At 42.7% G+C, this 22,446-nt stretch overlaps 1 protein-coding gene and 1 long non-coding RNA gene across 2 annotated transcripts in view; both read right to left on the bottom strand.

Annotated features, from left to right (window-relative positions):
* The window catches only part of tex264b (testis expressed 264, ER-phagy receptor b), a 41,601-nt gene that overhangs the window by 6,040 nt on the left and 13,115 nt on the right, over positions 1-22,446 (bottom strand). The window contains exon 3 of the mRNA XM_027012468.3: positions 470-641. Coding sequence (XP_026868269.2) covers positions 470-641 — 172 coding nt within the window. The remainder of the gene's footprint in view (positions 1-469; positions 642-22,446) is intronic.
* LOC113578918 (uncharacterized) lies at positions 6,748-16,435 on the bottom strand. Its single transcript, XR_003410808.3, has 3 exons — positions 9,235-16,435; positions 7,339-7,561; positions 6,748-6,998 (listed from the first exon to the last, which is right to left on the bottom strand). It is a non-coding gene; the product is annotated as an uncharacterized LOC113578918 (long non-coding RNA).

Below are 22,446 nucleotides of genomic sequence, written 5' to 3'. Positions count from 1 at the left end.
TCACTTATGTAATGCTTCCTAGAGAACCCTCTGACCACATCTAAATCTTTTTTTTGGCCATGTTTAGTTTTGCATTGGCCAAGCTCTGATGCCACATTTGAACCGTTTCTTTTCAACTTCCACACGTGACAACATCTTGTGGTAGAATGTGGGCATGGAATCAATTAGATATCAATATCTAGATGGTCTTTTCTCTTCATTCCAGCAAGCCTCTGAGGAGTTTGGTGCTCCTTCCAAACATTCCTTTTTGTTATATTCAAGTTTGTGACTTTGTCTGCCAAAAAGACAGTCACTGAGTTTCCAAATCTCCTGCCAGATCGTTTTCAGAGCCAGCCCTGCTACCTCCAATTATTTGGCTTTTGTGATCTTCTTTGATTATGGGCATTGAATTTTATTGAAAGACCCTGCATCTCCAACATAATCCACTGTGGATATACCCAACAGACCAATCATAAATGAAGGAAGCTACCTGAGATGTCCGTTCTCCTTTCCTCTTCTGACTCCTCCCCTTCCTGTGGTCTCCTTGGAGACTCTTGGACTTCAGGCACATAGAAGTCTCCCTGCCTGGCCAGCGGACCCATGTAGTGGATCAGTCGGCCCTTGTAGATCTCCAGGAAAGGGTGAGCACAGAGCTTCCTGTTCTAAGGGAGAAGAGGAACAGGAACATGATCTTCCAGAGAAACAGAATTTTTCGGACAGAGCTCCTTCATCAGATGTGCAAGAAAAAGTGCTTCTGAATTAGGAGCCAATTTATATATTAAAAAGTAGATGTCTTAAATGAAACATTAATTCCACAGGGTTTTAAAGTTCTAAGAGTGTAGATGGGTTCTTTTTCTTTGAGTTTCCTAATTTCATTGCTGCCATAGCAACTGGCTCTCTCTCTCTCTCTCTCTCTCTCTCTCTCTCTCTCTCTCTCTCTCTATATATATATATATATATATATTTTTTTTATTATTATTATTTATTTATTTTTTTCCATCACCTAAACCAAATCCTATTTAATGAATTAGTTTCCAGGCAAACAACTGCTGTGTCCTGTAGTAAAAGATGTAGTGATATACAAAATGGTAGCGCAGGACTCAAGGTTTCCAGAGAAACGGGTTATACATGTATAGTGAGAGCGAGAGAAAGAGAGAAACAAAAACATACAGATGTCCTTGCAGCCATGCAGATCTCCAGTAAATTCAATCAACTGATGCAGAAAACAGTAACAGCGACAAGAGTGGAGGGTTACAATTTACAATTGACTGTAAAATTCATGCCAGTCTATTCGACATAGCTGTACAGTATACGCATACAATATTTTAATCCAATTAGATGTAAGTCTAATTAGATGCATATTTTAATCTAATTATGGGTGCTTATAATAGTTTTTTTTTCAGCAGAGCCATTGAGAGAGAGAGAGACTAGGCATAGTGCTAACGTATCTCTTCAACTGATCCTTCATAAGTGATAATAACATTTTAATATTTACCAAGCACCAGAGAGCAGCTCTATGACCAGTTCTACTTGACCACAGAGCCCATATAACACCTCAGATAGCAGTCATAATGGTATTAAAGGCTGAAAAGGTTAATACATCCAGCTCTGTAATCCCTAACCAGCCAAGGTTAGGGATTAGGTTTTAAGGGTTAGGGTCTATGTCTTGAGTTTAAAGTCTCTGAGAATAAGATTACTGTAAACCGACGTCACACCAATCCAACATTGTCTCTCAAAAACTATGTGTGTATTTGTTAGGGAGTTTCTAGAACATTCTCCCCTAATCATATCGGTTCATTCAGACTTTCAGTTCTTTCCTGGAACAAACTGACATTTGCTTAAACATAATGCTTGCCTTCTTGAAATGTGGAGAAGTGTGTGGTTCATTGTGCTGGGTTAGGATTAAGATTAGGGTTAGGGTTAGTCTGATGCTATGGCGGTTTAATCTCTGGCCAGTATGAATCATAAATTAATGTTATTTAGTAGGTGCTGAGGGACATTTATTATAAGAATTTGTCAAAGTGAACCACTGCACAGTGTACCTCAGGTCTGAATTAACCCAGTGTTCATCAGTGTATGTGTAGAATGGCTTAAACCCTGTAGGAGTCAATTCTGGGATTTTGCAATGTAGGTTCAAGCAACTATCTAAGATCCAATCTAATGTAATCACATGCAGGCAAATTATCGCAAAAAAAAAAATCGCCTGTCCCTGTCATCACGGTTCCCATGGCAACACTGTTTTTGTTTCATTCCTGCTTCTGATTCCTTGTGCTTCCTCGTTTTGGTTTCATTCTATTCCAACCCCTTGCTTGTATTCCCGCCTGCAATTATGTTCAACTGTGTCTCGTTAGTCTTCATCAGTCTGTATTTAAGCCCTTGGTTTTGTGTCCCATGTTGCCAGTTAATTTGGTTCATTTGGTTGTGTGTAGATTCGGTATCACTATTTCTTGTCAGATATATATTCGCTTTGCTCTTATTTGTGTTTATACTTACCCCCCCAGGGTTCTGTGTTCCCTCGCGTTTGGTTTATACCATTTGATTTTGTTTGTACACGCGTTTAGTTTTCTTAAAGTCCTTTTGCGTTTACATCTGTCTCCTTGTTTCGATCAGCTCTGGCCTTATATTATGTATATATTATGTACGTTATATTATGTACATAGGATGCTGGCAAAAATCTGCACCCACAGCGCAAAAGCCACAGAGATGGTGTGAAACGAGCAACGCATAGCTCACCTCTAAGCGGCACAGCAAGCAGAGAGACAGAGGGGAGTGGAGGGAGAGAAAGCACGTATGCAACGGATGTAAAGGAACTCCTCACCGACAAACGGGTATTAATGAGTGCTCCCTTTAATCACTTCCCTCACATTTCCACCATTTCCTGTCTGTCTCCTTTTTGCGCCTCCTGTCTCCCTCGTTCCTTGTGACTTCCCACACTGCTCTGTAGTGCCTAATAATCTCTCTGGGCCTCCAGCATCCAGGTGCTATCAGACGGGCAGGCCGCCAGTCCCTGAAGGGGCTACTACACCGCTCCTTATATCCTCACTTTCGTTGCTCTCACGTCTGTTATCTCTCTAAAGTATACACACATGCCCGCAGACACTCACACGTACCTTTGGTCTTCCTTTAAAAAAAAAGAGACCAGGTCAGTAATAATTTCGGAAAGATCAGAGTTCTCTTTTCTGCTTTGCATAAATCTCCTACTATCTGCCCTCATTTCTGCTCTTTCACACTGACTGTAGTGCATCAATACACACACGCACGCGCACACGCACACCTCTGCGCTCCTTCAAAGAGTTCAGAGCAGTAATAATTTCAGAAACATCAGCTTTCCTTTTCTCCTTCGCCACCCCATTTTCATGACAGATCTGACAACAGCGCGTCTCTAATATTTAGAACCTTCTGGGAGGTGTTCCACACATAACGCAACAGAGGAAATGGAATCGCATCTTAATTATTGTTAGGGATGCTCTGATTGATCAGCCTCGGATCATTATCGGCCGATATTCATTCTAAATAGTTTGATCTGAGCTCTCTATAAAGACCGATCAGAAGAGCAGATCAGGTGATGCCAAATACGTGAGACAATCAGCTGTGCAAAAGAAGTGCTCTAAAATGGCTTCACCGGTCTAGCAGTTCTACAAGGTGCCAATGAGGACAATAAAATCACTATAATCGCTATGCAACCCTTCAGCAACTCGGTCGTCTGCCAATCAAGCCGTCAGTTCAGGAGACATTTAACCCTAGATGTTTCAGCAGACAGCTGCTAACTTTCTGGTAGGACAATAAAAGTCCCAGAGCTTGCAGAAGCAGCACGCGTGTACACGTGCACCATGCACAATCGCGTATTGCGAGCGACGTTTTAGCACAGTGGCCAATGTTCCAAAATTCCAGAAATGCTTGTATTTATAAAGAAAATAAATACAAGCTATAATGGTTTATTATGTCTTGAAACGTAGTCCATACTATTGAGCACATTTAGCTTTACATTGGAAGGCTAAAATATGTGCTTAACTGCTCCTTGGCCGAGTATAGGTTATACTGGTTTGTTTCTTCAAAATGTACATACCCTATTAGACACACATGTTGCATATGTTTTCTTCCAATAAATAAACAGTTGTCAATTCATAATATGTCAGCTCTTAATTATAATATTTCTGCAATGCTGTTATGACTAAACAAATAATAAATAATGCTACACAACAAATACAACACTTTAAATGGAAGATCCAGCCCCCGCCCCACAAGACCATAAGGAGATCATTGATCAGCACACTCATCCTGATACTGGTGATCAGCCTCAAAGACCCTGATCGGTGAGCCATATCCAGTATTGTGAGCAGTATCCTTATCTTATGACCCATATGGCCAGACCTCTTTACGGCTGAGACCCTTGTGCTCATCAGTGGGGCTTTGCTCAGTGTAGAGGACATGTCAAAATGTGTTCCAAACATATTCTAAGATGTAACTGCAGCATATTACCATGACTTTTCACTGTTTTTTTTTTTTTTGATATATAAAAACTCAGCTTCCTTGAGTATGACTCACAGACACGACAATACATAATAAATTGACAAATATAAATACAATTAAATATTCACAGGCTCAGTCATCATGGTTGGCTGTAACACGGCAAGCACTTTCTTAGAACTCGCTCAGAGTTTTTAGAAACCAAGACCAAGAAAAGAAAAAAAAAAGGAAAAGCAAACAAGCAGAAATCCACATACACTGTCACATTTGAGTGAAGCAGCTGTCGTAACAGGCCCAGTTTAGGAAGGTCCGGCTTTCACTGGGTTAGCCACGACACCTCTCCACCGGAACGTCAAATCCACTGACGGGTGCCGGCAGATCGGACCAATAATGTTTGGGGACTCGGGAAGGCCAGGGATTATCAGTCACTTCTGGAGGTAAATATTTTAAATGCCAAAAATGGCAAATAAAACAGCCTGCTGATGGACACTCAAAGAAGAAAAAGTTTCAGCCATGATCCGAGGAGTGAAAGCGTTCAACATTTTGTTTTCTCTGCTTGGCAGCCGATGGTACTTTTAGGCCAGCAGGACATTCACATTCAGCAATCTTTTATCAGTTAGAGGTGGCATTAGAGGTAATTAATAAAGAAGTCATCTTTTGGCTCAAAGGGGCACAGGATTTGAGGTTTATACCCCGGGGTTCACCCTGCATCCACGTACTGGCTGCACGGCTCTCAGCATGAAGCAGGAAAAGCAGGAAGTGGGGTACGAACCCACACAGATCAGACACGCTCCTTTGCTGACATGCACTACCACTAATGACAAATACAGGCAGAAAAGTGACAGCTACCACTGACAGAACCTCCATCTGTGTGTGTGTGTGTGTGTGCGCACATGTGCAATCAGTGGAAAAGCTGAAAACAGACAGAAGAGAACCGATTATGTCTGCAGGCTGGGGACCTGACATTACCTGGGGCAATTAGTGAAAAGTAGGCCCATATACAATTAATTTCTCCTTTAGTGCTTTCTTCTGTGTCCAAGACGACTGGAGCTGCAACGTCGAAGGGAGGGACAGAACAAAGCCATTGATTCGCTGACTCTTGCTATGAAACCATTTATCACTATCGACACTGTCTTTGTTTTGGACAACAGAAGACAACTGAAATGCTGACAGGATGAAAATCCAATAAATGCCTGTGGGAATTTGCAGCAGGGGCTGCTAATAGCTCTGTGGGGGGGGTGTTCTGAATATTTCTGCTCCAAGATGATGAGCTTCCCTTGTATTTCATGTCCTAATATATTGTAAAGTATATATTTAGATTATACATCCTATATGTTACATGTAAAATATTAGCTATATTATTATTAGACAACTGTGCATCATCGACTTGTTCTGTATAGGAAAGGAACAAAGAAAATTCTGATATACAATGTATTAATAATTCTTGTTCTGATTAGACTTATTTGCACTGCCCACCAGATATATTTGCATTATTTTTATATTTATTTTAGCTTTAGTTTTTTTTTTTATAGTCTAATGCACTCTGCTTTGATCCTCACCAGCTAACTGATCAAAACATCTATCACCCAGCCACCATTCCAACAACAGACAGGATCTGTTTCAAATATAAAGTTCTGGCTACATAACAAGTGTTTCCATGTATTCGCTTAGAAAAACTGTCTTCGGGAAGTGGGGGGGGGGATAAAAAAACCGCCCCATTAAAGAGGATTCAAACGCCCACTTGAGGAGAGAAGGAAAACAAACAGAGATCCAGAGAGAAGAAGCCAGAGCGAGGGAACTGGAGGCAGAACTGAGGCAGGAGGAAGATAAAAAGGCCTCGTCGTTTCAGGTCCCAAAGCAAGAGGGAAGATTTGTTTGGTCTTCTCTCCCTCACGTCCTTTCAATTACCATTTCCTGACACAAATACGCTGCCATTTGGGAAGGGAGAGGGGAGGATTGGAGATCGAGAGAGAGAGAGAGAGAGAGAGAGAGAGAGAGAGAGAGAGAGAGAGAGAGAGAGAGAGAGAGAGAGAGAGAGAGAGAGAGAGAGAGAGAGAGAGACTGGGATCCCTCTTGCAGATCGGCAACCGTAACGTTACCTGTTTAGCAGAGAACAGGGGTGTACAGAAATCTACTTTTTCATGCTTGGCTAATCTCCAGTTGGGACACAAGGTAAATCTATTACTATTTGATGAACGCTGCCATACTCCATTCCCTGTGGTTCATCCGCATTCGTCATGGTGGTTTGGTATTTAGAACAAACCTACACTGTACTGGAGTGAAGTGAGACATCAGCAGACCCACCAAACATATCTCTTATGTTTAATGCAAACAGGGACAACACCAACATGTCTTGAATATACAGAACCTTTCCCAGGCCACATCACAGAGGTAGTCTGATGCAGAACCGCAGGACGAGTATGCATTCATTCTCACACTGGTGTAGATGGAAACAGGCTTTATTAGTAGGGAGGGCCAACTGGAGAGAAGTGTCTGCGACCTAGACTCGCATCACGGCAGAACAATCTCTCAGCGGATGAGTCAGTCAGACACTGGGGTTCAAAGAGATACAAAGAGAATTATTTAGATATCTTTAAGCCTGATCTGACATGCTAGGCTAAGTAAAGGAGACAAAATAATATGGCTTTAGAGTCACACGGATGTAATGTCCCCCATGATGCATTATAATGTCTCTCATGAATTATTACCAATCAGAAATTGTAAATGAAATTGTGAATTGTTTTTAAAAAAAAACATTTTTTATTTTTTTTTTACCAGATTATATTGCTGCATTTTATTTTCTGGTACAGGTCCCGAACAGAACATTAACAGTAAACAGAAAAAAATGTAAAAAGTAGAATTATTATCAGAATACCATCCAGCATGACTCACCAACAGTTGGCAGCGGGTGTAGCCCATGTTCGAATTACCACATCCCAGCGTGTCCTTCTGCAGGAGTCTCCTCACACAGAGAGGTCAAGGGAAATTTAATACAGACGCTTGCTATCAGGCATACCAAGGCTAAACCCAACAGCTTTTTGTGCCATGTGAAGTCACTGGGGGATCATTTAAGTGGGGGACGTTGTTTTAATGAGGGAACGTTGGATCTCAAGCTCTGCAGGAGTCAACCGGAAACCAGAAATTGGAAGTATGACATTAATAAAAGGTTATGTAACAGAAATAAATAATTTAACTGCTATGACTGAGACATTTGTTGGGCTCATATAGATGAGAATTTTTTTTTTTTTTGTCAAGAATGAGTACATCTTAATTTTTGATATTATGATAAGCCCTTTACCCCAAACACATCATTATCAGCAGTGATGTAACACTGCATTTAGTGAGGAGTGGTTCATGTATGTGTACGACTGCTCAAAAAAGGTAAACATGAAGTGGAAGTGCTAAAAGCAGATATCACACACACACACACACACAGAGAGAGAGAGAGAGAGAGAGAGAGAGAGAGAGTTCCCAGCATCTTCTGTGTTCTCAAAGCTAAAATGGGGGTCAGCAGCGTGATAAGAAACATTCAATGTAACATCTTTAGAAATCAAGCACACACGCTTGGACTGATTTAGCCCTTTCAGACAAGGATGGAATACTGGAGTAGTGCCCCCTACCCACACACCCCAAAGTCATGTTTGGGGACAAACACTGAGATATGCTGTTAGGTTACACAGCAGAGGCATTCACACTAATAAATTTGCCATCTTTCACTGACTGGCTGGTCCAGAATCGGTTGTCCAGCTAATCCAGAATCAGCTCATTAGAGCTGTACTATGTAAGTTTTGTTTGCTGAAATTGACAGAAGTCACATTAAAGATGAAAAACATCCACTAAAAATATAGTTTCCTTCTGTTGCTGCGAGTCACCCTGTAAATCATGAAATATTCATACAAAAGTCAGCTTTTCGGACCAGGTCAGACGTCTTTGCGTATTAATGTCACACACACACAGACTCAAAAAGTAGGTCTGGCCTGAGGGGTTCAGGAGTGGGGCTGAGTTGTCTTTTTTATTGCTGAACTGGTACGTTATGTTCTTAATACAGTTAGTTAACAAAGCTAGCCAGCCTGAATATTATTGTGGCATTATTGTTACCCTTGTAATGTAACGCAATGAACCTTTGTAATTGTGAGGTTCTTTTAGCTGTGTAGCTAACGTTAGATGGCTAATTTGTTAATATGTCTTTTTGCTTTAGAGTTTGCCCTTTGTTAGACAAACCAGACTAGCCTTTATCCCTAGATCATTTCCAGTGCTACTCTCTGTCTTTGACGGTGTAAATATTGTTATACATAATATGCATTCTGGTCACAAAAAGTATCTATTTTTTCCTGCATGGTCAAGTTTGTTTTGAACCTGCATGAAAATATCTGGAGAATACATGTTTGCTAAATTAACGTAGCTAGTTAACTGGTGTTTCTTGAGGTCACACTAGGCTACTGGCTCACTTAAGGTTACGTTACTTGACAGAAGTGCGGATAGCTAATAGCAGACCATGTCAAAGCAATAGTCCAAAAAGCTGGTTTCAAAGAACAGCAAATTCATATTGATTTGGCTTACCATGTTACTTTCTCCTAGTTAAACCGTTCATGAAACTGACGATAGCAACCTAGATCAACAGTTAAAGTTATATCTGCCTAGAGTATCCTAGAATATATACTATACTCTAGGATACTTTATGCACATATATATTTTAGAAGCTCACACACACGCACACAAAATGGCTTTATCAGCCTCCAAAGCCAATCACGCAGCTCTGCTCCCTCGATCTGAAACAGGAGCACCTACCAGCCCTGCACGCCTATATTAGTCTCCCCTGCGCCGCCGGACTGTAATTCCTGCTTGCCTCACCCCCCTTTCTCTTCCCGCGGCTTCAAAATACTGTAATCGGCAGGGCCGCGGGGTGGACGGCTGTCAGGCCAGCCCCAAAATCACAGGGCGTGGGCGTGCCTTCAGCTGAGCCTGACAGCTGCCACCCGTCACCGGCCACCGAACCTCCAAAAATACACGCGGCCAGACGCCGGCCGGGGGGCCTCCGCGCGTCCGCCGCCTCCGCCGAATTCTGCCGTCGCGCGCCGGGGATTTCATTCGGCCCGCATTCGGCTGGCGCGCGAGGCGTGAGGCACGAGGCCCGTAGCTGCCTGGACCCGCACACTAAGTAACTGGTAGTCTAACTAACTGGTGACTGGTAGTCTAACTAACTGGTGACTAACTGGTAGTCACCATGCCGGACTTGGTACGCTGGAGAGGCGCTTCTCGCTCTGAAAATGATCAGCCAGTGTCCGGCACAAGCCTTTAACCGTTAAAAGCCTGGGACTAAATGTCACCCAGAGCCAGGCCTAACTTATAGCTATTAAAAAGAAAAAGTGTACTTAGACATATTAAAGGAGAAGCTACTGCACCCATGAGCTGCTAACACAGCTGACAATAAATAACAGGAAATCTAATCACGGCTTCATTCTTAATACAGTTATGCAAAGTATTGCTCGGGTTCCTAGCGGTTCTGGCTGGATAACAAATGAGACCATGTATTTACTGGTAGTCTCAGCTCCTCTCAACATTTCGTTCTCTTTTGTTCACAGAGATGTTGCTCATTGGGGGGTTTGAAGCCAGACCTCTGTTGATCGCGTTTGTGATGATGCCAGTTTTAAAGAGCATTTGATATATAACTCAAATTTAGCTGAGCTGAAGCAGTTTGATCTGGGAACACGTTTTATGTTCCGTATCCCTATCAACAGCATCACAGAGTGGGAGCAGCCATTTCAAAAAGCTTGGTAAACAAGGGTCAACTCTATAGTCTTCAATACATGTGCCGGTGGTCCAATGCCAACTGCTGTATTGTACCATATTCTTAAGAACTGACTACGTTTACATGACGGCTGGCCACTGTTCACTTCCCCACAGGCCTCTGGTCAGTTTCTGAATGGTAGCAGTTCTCATGAGCACGGGACGCAAAATTGACGCTCTCTGATGGAGCACCGGACTCCGCCGGATAGCATCTCCATCTTCCGTCTACTTCTAACAAACTTTTGCCGGGTCTTCGGCGCCCCACTAACGACTCCCTCCGTTGCCAAAACATTTGTGAATAGAGGTACAGCTGGTTACCTGAGGGGAAAGTGGGAAAAAAACCCAGACAGTACCAGTCTCTTCTCTTTTATCAGGCCCTATTTTCTTAATCTAAATGGCCCTGGTGCTTCTCCAAGACCCCCGGGTGCACTGGTACCAGCAGCCCTCACACTCCGCTGCCCCCAAATTGCATTTTGAATTGCTTCTGTGTGAAAATCCCTCATCAGGAGGTTGGGGGAATGGGAGGAGGAGGAGCAGTGGAAATCCTGCTCATTTGCATGCATATCACAGAGACGGGATTCGCTGGCTTCACCAGGACATTGTAGCTGTGTCCGAGGAAACAAGGGTGAAGGGTGACTGTCCTGCGCCTGGTGAGGCGTTAAGTGGTGCAGTCTTACGAGAACTCTGATGAGGCATGGGAACAGGACTCAAGATACAGGTCACCGCGGCGATTAAAATGACTTAACAGAAGAAAACAGTAATGAAGGCAGTTCATTGATGGTTCTTGAATGTCACACCAGTGGAAATTGTAGAGTTTTTGTGAGTCCTTTCAGTCCTTGAGGATCTTCTGAACACACTCTCTGTCTTTCTCCCTTTCTCTGAGGGGAACATCTACTACAACGCCACATACGACTTTCAACAACTTATACACATACACACATGCACAAACACACACAAATTGTGAAAAAAGAAAACCGGAGACACATGAACCACAGCCTGTTGCCAAGGTAACCGTCAGAAAAGATTTCCATGGAGATTAAATCCTTTGATATTCCAGAGAGGGAAGGAGAGACCATTGGAAGAAGAGGGAGTGAGAGAGATAATCCTTCATTATTAAAGTGAAACTGTGCAGGATGAATTTTCATGCTTTCCTGCCTAAGATGTCTGAACACAAGCATTAACCTGCATGCCCCACAAGACACATCAGACTAGTTTACTCGCACACCAACCCCTTGACTTGTTTTTCATATCTTTGGTATCTTTGCTTTTTCTCTCATTCTGGCCAGCAACAACAAATATCACAAAAGAAACAAGTCTTTTGATGTCTAGTATATAATATAGTTTAAATTAAATGAAACTCAGTAATCCTTCAGTCTACTTAAGCCTCTTCACTCTATGGATATGATCTCAAAGTGAAAGACTCCGTGGGTGCTCGTCTTAAACCTTCACGTAAACAAGGGGAAAGTGTGAGCGCCCCCTGGAGGTAAGTGGGAGGCCTGAGACTTGGACACCATGTGGCTGCAGCTCCAGAGGAACCTGCAGTTAAGTGTGTATCTACAGTGTTTAGTGTGTGGGCACGGACGTTAAAGATGTAAATGGTCAATCTCAGGCTTCAAGTACAGGTTTCTCAATGAAGGAAAAAGGGACAGCAAATTAGAGTGAAAGAGAGAGTGGAGGACAGTCAAATATTATAGATGTGTACATGAGTGGAGGACAGTCAAATATCATAGATGTGTACATGAGTGGAGGACAGTCAAATATCATAGATGTGTACATGAGTGGAGGACAGTCAAATATAGATGTGTACATGAGTGGAGGACAGTCAAATATAGATGTGTACATGAGTGGAGGACAGTCAAATATCATAGATGTGTACATGAGTAGAGGACAGTCAAATATCATAGATGTGTACATGAGTGGAGGACAGTCAAATATTATAGATGTGTACATGAGTGGAGGACAGTCAAATATCATAGATGTGTACATGAGTAGAGGACAGTCAAATATCATAGATGTGTACATGAGTGGAGGACAGTCAAATATTATAGATGTGTACATGAGTGGATGACAGTCAAATATAGATGTGTACATGAGTGGAGGACAGTCAAATATCATAGATGTGTACATGAGTGGAGGACAGTCAAATATCATAGATGTGTACATGAGTGGAGGACAGTCAAATATCATAGATGTGTATATCTGTATAATTTCAAGTCTTTGGAGAGAGGGAGGCAAGGAACAAGATAATTATTTATATAAGTATAATAAAAAATCATAATAAAGGTCCAGTATAATAAAAAATATTAATATATGCTACTCTATGCATTATAAATGTGTGGAATCTAAAATCTTCACTAGTGAGAGGGGAGGAGAGAGGGAAGAAAGAAACAGAGAACCCATCATTAGTGTGAAGAACGCAGACCTTCCATACAAACCAACACACTACTACATAATATAGCCATGAAAGAAACACCCACACAGTCAAATCACCAGTGTTAAACTAACAACTATAGTGTATGTGGGAGTTCAGTGCAAAAACGCAGCGTACACTAGAGATGTGTGTGTAACACAGGCGGTGAAATCTGATATGTTGAGTTTCAACAAGCGATCTGGTTTCATTCGTGTTGTGTTTACTGGGAAGAAAAATTAATAAATAACAGCACAAATGGGTCAAGCCCACTGGAATTCCTATCAAACCCATCATGAATCACGCTCGAACAGTGGAACGAAGACTAATCCTTGCTGGTGGCCGAGGATAAAGCTTGACTGCTCGTGATGACCTGACAACATTATTCGAACGCCACCAGCACTATCAAAACTGTGCAAACACTGGAGGCTGCTCGAACCCTGAGCAAAGTTTCGAGGTGGCTCACATCCCAAGTAATGCTGCTCAGGGACAGGAAGTCTCGCTGCAGATGCAGCAGGCATGAGCAGGCCTAAAGGGAATGCATTAATGGCTTTCGAAATTAACAAGTGCCTGATTAGATAGGCGCACAGGCCAAAATCACAATAACGATTAATAATGGATTAACCACACAGCCTTAACGAACCGTAACGAGCACTAGTGTCGTTACAAAGGTGGCAGAGACTCCATCAGTGTGAGGGGAGCTCTGTTTTACAGGGGAGGGCGCACTGAGACCGGACTCTCATTTTCAACAAATCCTGAGAGAGCAGTGGGGTTTGACCTGGAGTTCAATCAAGGGCACATGAAGTGTAATACCCAGCGGGCAGAGAGCGTCAAATCCCCCAGCTTCTGCTCCTCTTCGCTCAGTGTCGAACCGCCGTTGTTCTGCCATGGCCTTTCAGCTGTTTGGCAGTCCCATTTATGAAGAAACAGAGTGGAATTTGTAAAATGTCGTCAACACATATCTCATCAGACTGTATGTTCACAGCAAAAGTGGTACAAGTTTTACTTCCAATGGCATCAATGGCATAGAGAAATAGATCGACATAGTAGCTCTTCGACAAGCTACATCTATGTACACTTGTAGTACTAAGCTAAACTAGGCAGAGACAAGGACTTTGAGTTAGCTTAATTGGCTTAAGATCAGCTATTTTAATAGTCCTGAACTTACGTAGCTCAGTAGGCCTAACGTAATCCAGCTATTTGCTCTGAAATACCTATTGCCCAAGATACAAATCCACACACTACATATGAACGTCGTGTCAGTGAACACTATAATGTTACTCCTGGACTGGTAATGGAGACGAAGGGAGAAGAGAGAGTGAGAGAGAGATAGAGAGAGAGAGAGACAGAAAGAGAGTATATGCTGATGGGCTGAATTTGTTTCAAGTTCATTTTCACCTCATGAGGTCAGAGGGCTGTTTCATTTACACCTCCGTGACCACACATACACACGCGCACACACCTCTTTGACCAATCTAGTCACAGCTTGACTCATCAAGCTATCTGTGCAATCAGCATTAAGCTCTTTCTTTTCAATCTCAGGATAAACCACCCACACACTCATACGCACGCATATTCTTCAGGACAGGCGGAAAAAATCAAGCTCCAGGCTAAGTGTTATCAGCTATGCCTCCTCACAGTGTTGCGTTCCAATTTCCACAACACGACAACAAATCTCTTCAAGTGGAGCTTTCTGGGCGGGACCAGACGCCGAGCTCAGGGGTGCACAGGCACCAACCCCGCGCTCAACCAAATCGCCGCTCATCTTAATTCAGGACGCCGCTCGGGCCCCCAGCCCATCGATCGTATTCAAATGTGACATTTACCCCGCATAAATGTTCCCAGGATTCCCCCAGGCAGCGAGACGAAAGGCATGTTTGAGCAGCAGCGCTGAGAGAGATCCCTCCCGCGACCTGACCAGACACGGCTGCCCGGCCTGCCTCTCAGCACACACCGCGTCTGTCTACAGACTAGACACAAACACGCACACGGATGAATATGCACACCCACAGACAAAGACACGCACACGTGTGCGCGCGCACACACACACATCAGACATGGATGACATATCTCTTTTTACTAAATCCTTTATGAATTCTAGATGGCTGTAAGTTCATAAAAAAGTCATTAATATATACTCAACTGTATATCCGATATCATGAGGCATTCCTGTCATTACTGTGAAGATAAACATGGCTCAAATGTTGATAACGCTAATGTGAATTAATAGTGGGCAGCCTGTCCGCAGATCAAATATTCAGTGCTTCAAAGTAAATGCATATGAACTTTTAAAATGTGAACTGTTGATGGCAAGAAAGCGAGAAACAGATGGAGAGAGTGAAAGCAGAGAAAACAGGGAAACACAGCTATGATTCAAGCACAGGGTGAAAAGTGAGAGCCATCATCAGGCAACAACATATGAGAAAAGCCTGTCCTTCCTTTTCCGTGTTCATCTGTGAGCGTCCCAGTCTCGGCTGAGAAGCTGAGCACTGTGAAGCCACAGGTCTGGCTGGGTGTCAGCAGGGCCATATGGTTGAGTGGGCGACAGGCTGTCTGGGGAGAGGATAGGCTGGGCCTCGTGGTCTGCTAGGCAACTGCAAAGGCCACACACACACGCACACACACATGCAGTAAAAAAAAAAAAAAGGCATGCACACATACATGCATATGCACACACACAGAGACACGCATAGAGCACGCAAACTGACATGCATACAGGACAACACATATGGACACATACAGGTACAGACAGGCACAGACAAGCAAACACGGGCACAGATACGGTCACGTGCATGCATACAACCGGGCATGCAAGCGCACACCCACACACACCCACACACACATAAAAACCAATAGCCACTTATACAGTCAACCTTTCAGTTTTACCCATGTGTCCTTCTGTGGCCTTTACCCATAATTCTCCTGGCCGTGACCGTGTGGAGCCCCTCAGGCACCCTCAGGCTCTGCAGCTGTGCATATCCTCCCAGGGGCCACAGACAACATCTCCGCTAAACATGGCAAAATTCTGTTTGCCGTTCAGTGTGTCTTAACCGTGGAAGCTCCAGCACAAATGAATCATACCAAAGGGTATTTATCATCTTTGTACCTTAATGTTCCAGCTGGGAGATGCAGCACCACATTCAGGGTCTCACACGACATGTTGTTAGACTGTGGTCAGTAAAACATACATTAATGATTTGGCCTCAGGAATATTAACCTCAGGAAACTGAGGTTACCCCTGAGGCAACTGATGCACCATTAGGGAAGTTATTAATTGTGCAGTTTTTGTTCACCAGGAAAGAAGTGGTGCTAGTGAGCAAGTGTAGCTCACTTCCTATCTTGGTATGTTACTCACTTCCTATATTGGTATTTTACTGTGGCACACTGTTTTGCGTAGTTCACTGCAGTGGTAGTGTAACTCTATGCTATTCTGGGCACACAATACCTACAATGTTCTACTAAACGTGTCACTGAACAGTACTCTGAATTGTACATAAGAGGGAAACTCAGGCTTTTAGTTTAATATCCAAAAACTATTGCTGATGCACATGAAGGTGCTAAACAATAAGGTGCTAACATACTAAAGTCATGCCATAATATCATAAATGCTAAATTAACTAACAACACTACTGGCCTCCAGCATACACTGTTTACCCAATGCTGATACAAAGGCAAATCTAATACTAGCGATATTGATATATTTAAGCCGCTTGAAGCAGTCCGTTTCTAGTAGGTCTGAAGGAGTCACTGTAGGCGAGCCAACTAGTCTGTGCATCCTGCTTTTAGAACCATGCCAAAATAAAGCTGGCAGGATATTTACATTCAGCAGCTGTGGCAGTCAGCTCAGGCTCATGAGCATCTGACCCGAACACTGACCCGCGACTCCAGTCCTCCATCTGCGTGCTGCTGTGGACCCTGACTACTGACGCAAGAGATGCCAGAAAGGGACAGAAGAAAAGAAAAAGACAGACACAAAGAGGTTGAGAAAGAAAGCGAAAGAAACTTTGACTTATATTTGACTATAGTTTCATGGCACAATAACACATTCTTCACATTCTTCATAAGTGCAGATATACTTACAAACCCAAAATAAGAAAACATTGGAATGATATGGAGAGTGCAAATAAAAAAAGAAAGAAAGCAGTGATGGCCAGGTAAAACTTTGTCCAGAGGTGCCTTAGACCTTTCTGTGCTTGGAGGCATCTGGGATGTACCACTGCATAGTGGAAACGTGTGCTGTGGTCAGCAACAAGTCCAAACGCCAGGATCAGTCCTGGTATGGGCTTGTGTCAGTAGCCTTGACAAAGGTCATTTATGCTTATGTACACACATTACAAAGCCATGGCTGCAGAAGATGAGGGTGCAGGAGCTGAACAGGCCTGCCTGGAGTCCTGACCTGTCCCGACAGATTATGTGGGACTGTCCTGCATGGAGTCCTGACCTGTCCCCGACAGATTATGTGGGACTGTCCTGCATGGAGTCCTGACCTGTCCCCAGCAGAATGTATGGGACTGTCCTGCCTGTGGTCCTGACCTGTCCCCAACAGAATGTATGGGACTGTCCTGCCTGTGGTCCTGACCTGTCCCCAACAGAATGTATGGGACTGTCCTGCCTGTGGTCCTGACCTGTCGCCAACAGATTATGTGGGACTGTCCTGCCTGTGGTCCTGACCTGTCCCCAACAGAATGTATGGGACTGTCCTGCCTGTGGTCCTGACCTGTCCCGACAGATTACGTGGGACTGTCCTGCCTGTCAGCCCAAACTGTCACCAATGCAACAATGAAGACCACGTACTGTTGCACACCTTAAGAATTGTTTGAACCTTGGTGTCTCCTGTCCATAAATGTCTTTTAGCAGTTGTGAAAAGGAATGGTCTTACTATAAAATAGTAAATTCATTACTGTCCCAACTTTTTGTGAAATATGTTGCAAGAATCAAACAGAAACAGATGTTTATTTTGGAAAAAACAAAACAATAAAATTCATGAGGTGAAATATTAAACAATGTGCTCTTGTATTGTTTTCAATGGAATACAGGTCAAATAATTTGCAATTCATCGTTTTCATTTTGCATTTTAATTTAACATACTTTACTTTTTCAGATTTTTGTAGTATATTAGAGACAAACAGAAAAGACTCAATTATCACCGTCATGACTGTTTCTGTTCCTCCCTAAATTGCTGCTGTTGGAATTCATAATTAGTTCCTAAATCTTGACAGCTTTGTGTTTATGGGAGGGTGAAAAATTTCACCACACCAAAGAGGTTTTATTCTGTTTAATTACACCAGCTGTACATGTCCAAACTCGACAAGTTGACAAATTTACAAGTCATTTTAGGACTAAAACAAAAGATCAGTGGAGAATCATTGTTCACAACACAATTTAACCCAATCAGCGATTAATTTCTGTCTAGGTACTTGGCCAATTATTATTTTTTAGCATGGTAATTTGTTATTTGTTATTTGTTATTTCTTACAGTATTTAATTAAGTCATCGAAACCATGTCATCAATCCTCCAAAGGGACTTTCACTGCAATATAAAGGTCTTAAAAGCTTTAATACAAGCTTTTGTATTATAAAAGCTTTTTAAAACAAGGCCGCCTAAAATTAAAATGATTTTAAATCTTCAAAAGTTTAAAACCTTAAAAATACTTTTAAAATAAACTGCAGAAAAAAACAGTCCATATTTAGTTAATAGTTTAATACATTTTGAATATATTAGTGTACATACTAAACCACTGCAAAAGGTCTGTCTGAACAGTCAGAACATATACATAATGCACCATATTTTTAGCTTTAAGGCCAAGATGCTTTATTAGTGTATGCCTAAAAGGTCAGAGTTATTACAATGTTCAAAGGTCTTTCTGAAAACATCTTTAAAGTAAAGGTCTGTATGTAAAGTTGAGTGTAATTACTATAGAAAAATGTAAAGAAAAAGAAAAAGAAAAAAATAGAGGAAGAGTAGAAGAAGAATTTTATGATAACTACTACAGTACAGTATGTATTTATTCATTTATGTATTTATTCACTTATGTATTTATTTATACCCCCCCACATACGAAAGAAAACTGTTTCTCAGCATCTGCTGGGCACTGCACACTGATTCTGCCCTCCCCACCTGAGGAGCTTGTCTTGTTTTTGTGTGGGTTGAGTAACTTCATCTGCCTCTAAGGAGTCAGACAGAGTCATCCTCCGTTGGCATAAGATGCTGACCTCTTGACCTGTTTGTGAAACCTGCTCACTGGGACACATGGTGTTGATATGATATCAATGAGGACTAATGCACAGCCTCCTCTCATACATACAGCTGTAGGAGTAACCCACTGTAATGCAAAGCCATACGACAAAGTGGAACATCATAAACAAATAAACAAACAAACAATCTGAACCCTAAAAATGACTTTATTTCAGCCAATCCAGCTGTTAATAATGAACTGAATCGAGTCTTTTCAGGGACGAACCCACCAAAACTTTTTAAAAAGGCAAAAAGTAACCCAAGCTTTGAGGCAGACCAAGAACTCCTCTCATATTCAGCCCATGTTCTGCCAACACAATGCTTATTCATTTTTGATTATGCTAACCTGGCAATTGCCCAAGGCAGTGATTCTTTTGAAAACAAGAGTGTGGCACCAGCTTGTCGATACCAACTGAAGCGGGTCAACTGGGGTTTCACTGTATGACAGCTTGACAGTTACAGAGATGTCAGAAATAATGATTATGAACCCAAGAAAAGGTTTTCACCATCATAACCATGTTAGCGATATGCAGTGATATTTAATCTTTCAAAACAATTACACTGTTGAAATACTTTTTTAAAAGAGCTTGGATTTCTTTGGTTGAGATTACTGCATCACACCAAGTATGTGAATACAGTGGAATTGTTACCTGTTTAACAATAATAACAATAACAATAACAATAGGAATATTAGTAACAGATCATTTATCTTACATTATATTACCATGGCTTTGTTCTGCAATGTTGACCAATTTGCTGAAAAAATTAAAAAGCGGATTTCCTCCCTAAGACTGAGCAAACTGCTTGCTAAACTGAAACTCACACTAATTTTATTCTCTTCATTTGTAAAGCTGGAACAATGGCATTACTGTCACAGAGTTATGCTCGGACATCCTTGGATGCCAGTAATTTAGAGAGAACGGGTCACATTCTCAGTAATGATCAAACTGTTATTAAAGTATACCAGGGATTAGTAGTTCAATCTCCTCCACTATAAGAGATATTAAGAGCGTTAAGCATCCGGAGGCTTCTGATAGTCAACCAGCAGGGAGGTTGGTTTCATTGTCCTCTGTTAATCTAAAGCACAGATCCGGCAACCGCACTCAAATGTCACTGTGGCATTTGGGAAAGATGTTTCCTCCATGTGCAAAACAAACTCACCACACCGATCACGTGCACTCTCACTTTAGACAGCGTAAAAGGAAATGGGACGTGGGGGGGGGGGGGGGTGAGTGAGAGAGAGTGAAAGGGAGGCAGAGGAAGCGGGACAGGGGAAAAGACTAGGAGGGGACATGAGAGAGGGATGGAGAAAAGACTAGGAGGGGACATGAGAGGGATGGAGAAAAGATTAGGAGGGGACATGAGAGAGGGGTGGAGAAAAGACTAGGAGGGGACATGAGAGAGGGATGGAGAAAAGATTAGGAGGGGACATGAGAGAGGGATGGACAAAAGACTAGGAGGAGACATGAGAGAGGGATGGAGAAAAGACTAGGAGGAGACATGAGAGAGGGATGGAGAAAAGACTAGGAGGGGACATGAGAGACGTATGGAGAAAAGACTAGGAGGGGACATGAGAGAGGGATGGAGAAAAGACTAGGAGGAGACATGAGAGAGGGATGGAGAAAAGACTAGGAGGGGACATGAGAGACGTATGGAGAAAAGACTAGGAGGGGACATGAAAGAGGGATGGAGAAAAGACTAGGAGGGGACATGAGAGAGGGATGGAGAAAAGACTAGGAGGGGACATGAGAGAGGGATGGAGAAAAGACTAGGAGGAGACATGAGAGAGGGATGGAGAAAAGACTAGGAGGAGACATGAGAGAGGGATGGAGAAAAGACTAGGAGGAGACATGAGAGGGATGGAGAAAAGACTAGGAGGGGACATGAGAGAGGGATGGAGAAAAGACTAGGAGGAGACATGAGAGAGGGATGGAGAAAAGACTAGGAGGAGACATGAGAGGGATGGAGAAAAGACTAGGAGGGGACATGAGAGAGGGATGGAGAAAAGACTAGGAGGGGACATGAAAGAGGGATGGAGAAAAGACTAGGAGGGGACATGAGAGACGTATGGAGAAAAGACTAGGAGGGGACATGAAAGAGGGATGGAGAAAAGACTAGGAGGAGACATGAGAGAGGGATGGAGAAAAGACTAGGAGGAGACATGAGAGGGATGGAGAAAAGACTAGGAGGGGACATGAGAGAGGGATGGAGAAAAGACTAGGAGGGGACATGAAAGAGGGATGGAGAAAAGACTAGGAGGGGACATGAAAGAGGGATGGAGAAAGAGGAGGAAAGAGACAAAGACAGTGAGAGAACAGAGATGGGGGCGTTCAGTGGCTGTAGGTATACAGTAGCAGAAGGCCGTTTCATTCATGGTCTCACTCATGCACACTTAACACAGGAGAGCATAGTGACGGGAGCAGCGACACCGCCTGTGTGTGGGGACACAACATGCTACCTGCTCTCTCCCAGTAACAACCTGGAAAAGCTAGAGTCGGCACGCTGGCTGATGCTTAGCACTGATCTGAGAGCGATGGTATTTTTCCTGCTTCGGTTTAAAAATCTGCATCTCTCGCTGTGTGGAACAGAACGGGATCGTTCTTTTATGTGTAAGGTTGCATAAGTGCAGTAACGGGTCTGTAGAAGGCTGAAAAAAATTGTACTGATTAGTTAAAATTCAATAGCAGTACTTCAGTAGTGTAGTTTGATGAGGATGACAGTGTGATGCCACTGAATTCCTAATAGATTAAGAAAAACAGGTTATTTCTACTTTGAAGAAAAAAAAGACATTGGCTTCATATTTCCAGTAGACATTACATTGTGTGTGTGTCTCTTTGTGGGTCTGAGAAAACGCTGCGCAAAGGATCCCATTGGGTCACACAACATGACTGTCAGCGCAAGTCCACTGGCGGCTACTGGTTTCTCATTTTCTAAGCATAATTGGGGACAGTTTGAGAATGCTATGGACACAGTGGGAAGCTTCACTTGAGCTCAAATTTATTTACAAGCGTTGCATTGTGTAAATGACATTCTAGAGAGCCATGTCAAACTGTGCCATGACTAGGGATAGGTTTAATGAGTGTATGAATTAATAAACCCCTGGACTGTGTCTATGCTTGGACACCAGAGGCCATGACCACTTTGTTACACACAGATAATTCTATTTCTATGGTGACACATATCATAGATCGTGCTTCTGGTTACCATGGGGATTCCCTATATTATCCTGGGTGGAATTAGAATCTTAAGCAAGCAATCTGTAGCCACGGCAACGCAAGGGCGATGAGAGAACCCCTGAGAACAGAGTGTCTGCTGGATGCCGCCAGTACCCATCAAACGACTCTCCTTGGCTCCATGTAAAGTTCGACAAGGTTGCTGTCTCCACACACACACACACACACACACACACACACACACACACACACCCACACACACACACACACATACGTCTAAGAAATTTCTTATGACAAATATTGAAAGACAACCAAGTTCATACAGAGTCTGAATTCAATTTAGAATGAATTCTAGGAATGATTCAGTTCACCGACTCAGAAACTTTGTTTAGGTTGCT

The sequence above is a fragment of the Electrophorus electricus genome, chromosome 22, assembly GCF_041902795.1.
Source record: "Electrophorus electricus isolate QZ-2024a chromosome 22, ASM4190279v1, whole genome shotgun sequence".
NCBI classification, from domain to species: Eukaryota; Metazoa; Chordata; class Actinopteri; order Gymnotiformes; family Gymnotidae; genus Electrophorus; species Electrophorus electricus.
The sequence above is the reverse complement of the archived record's forward strand: the minus strand, read 5'-3'. Positions and strand labels throughout refer to the sequence as shown.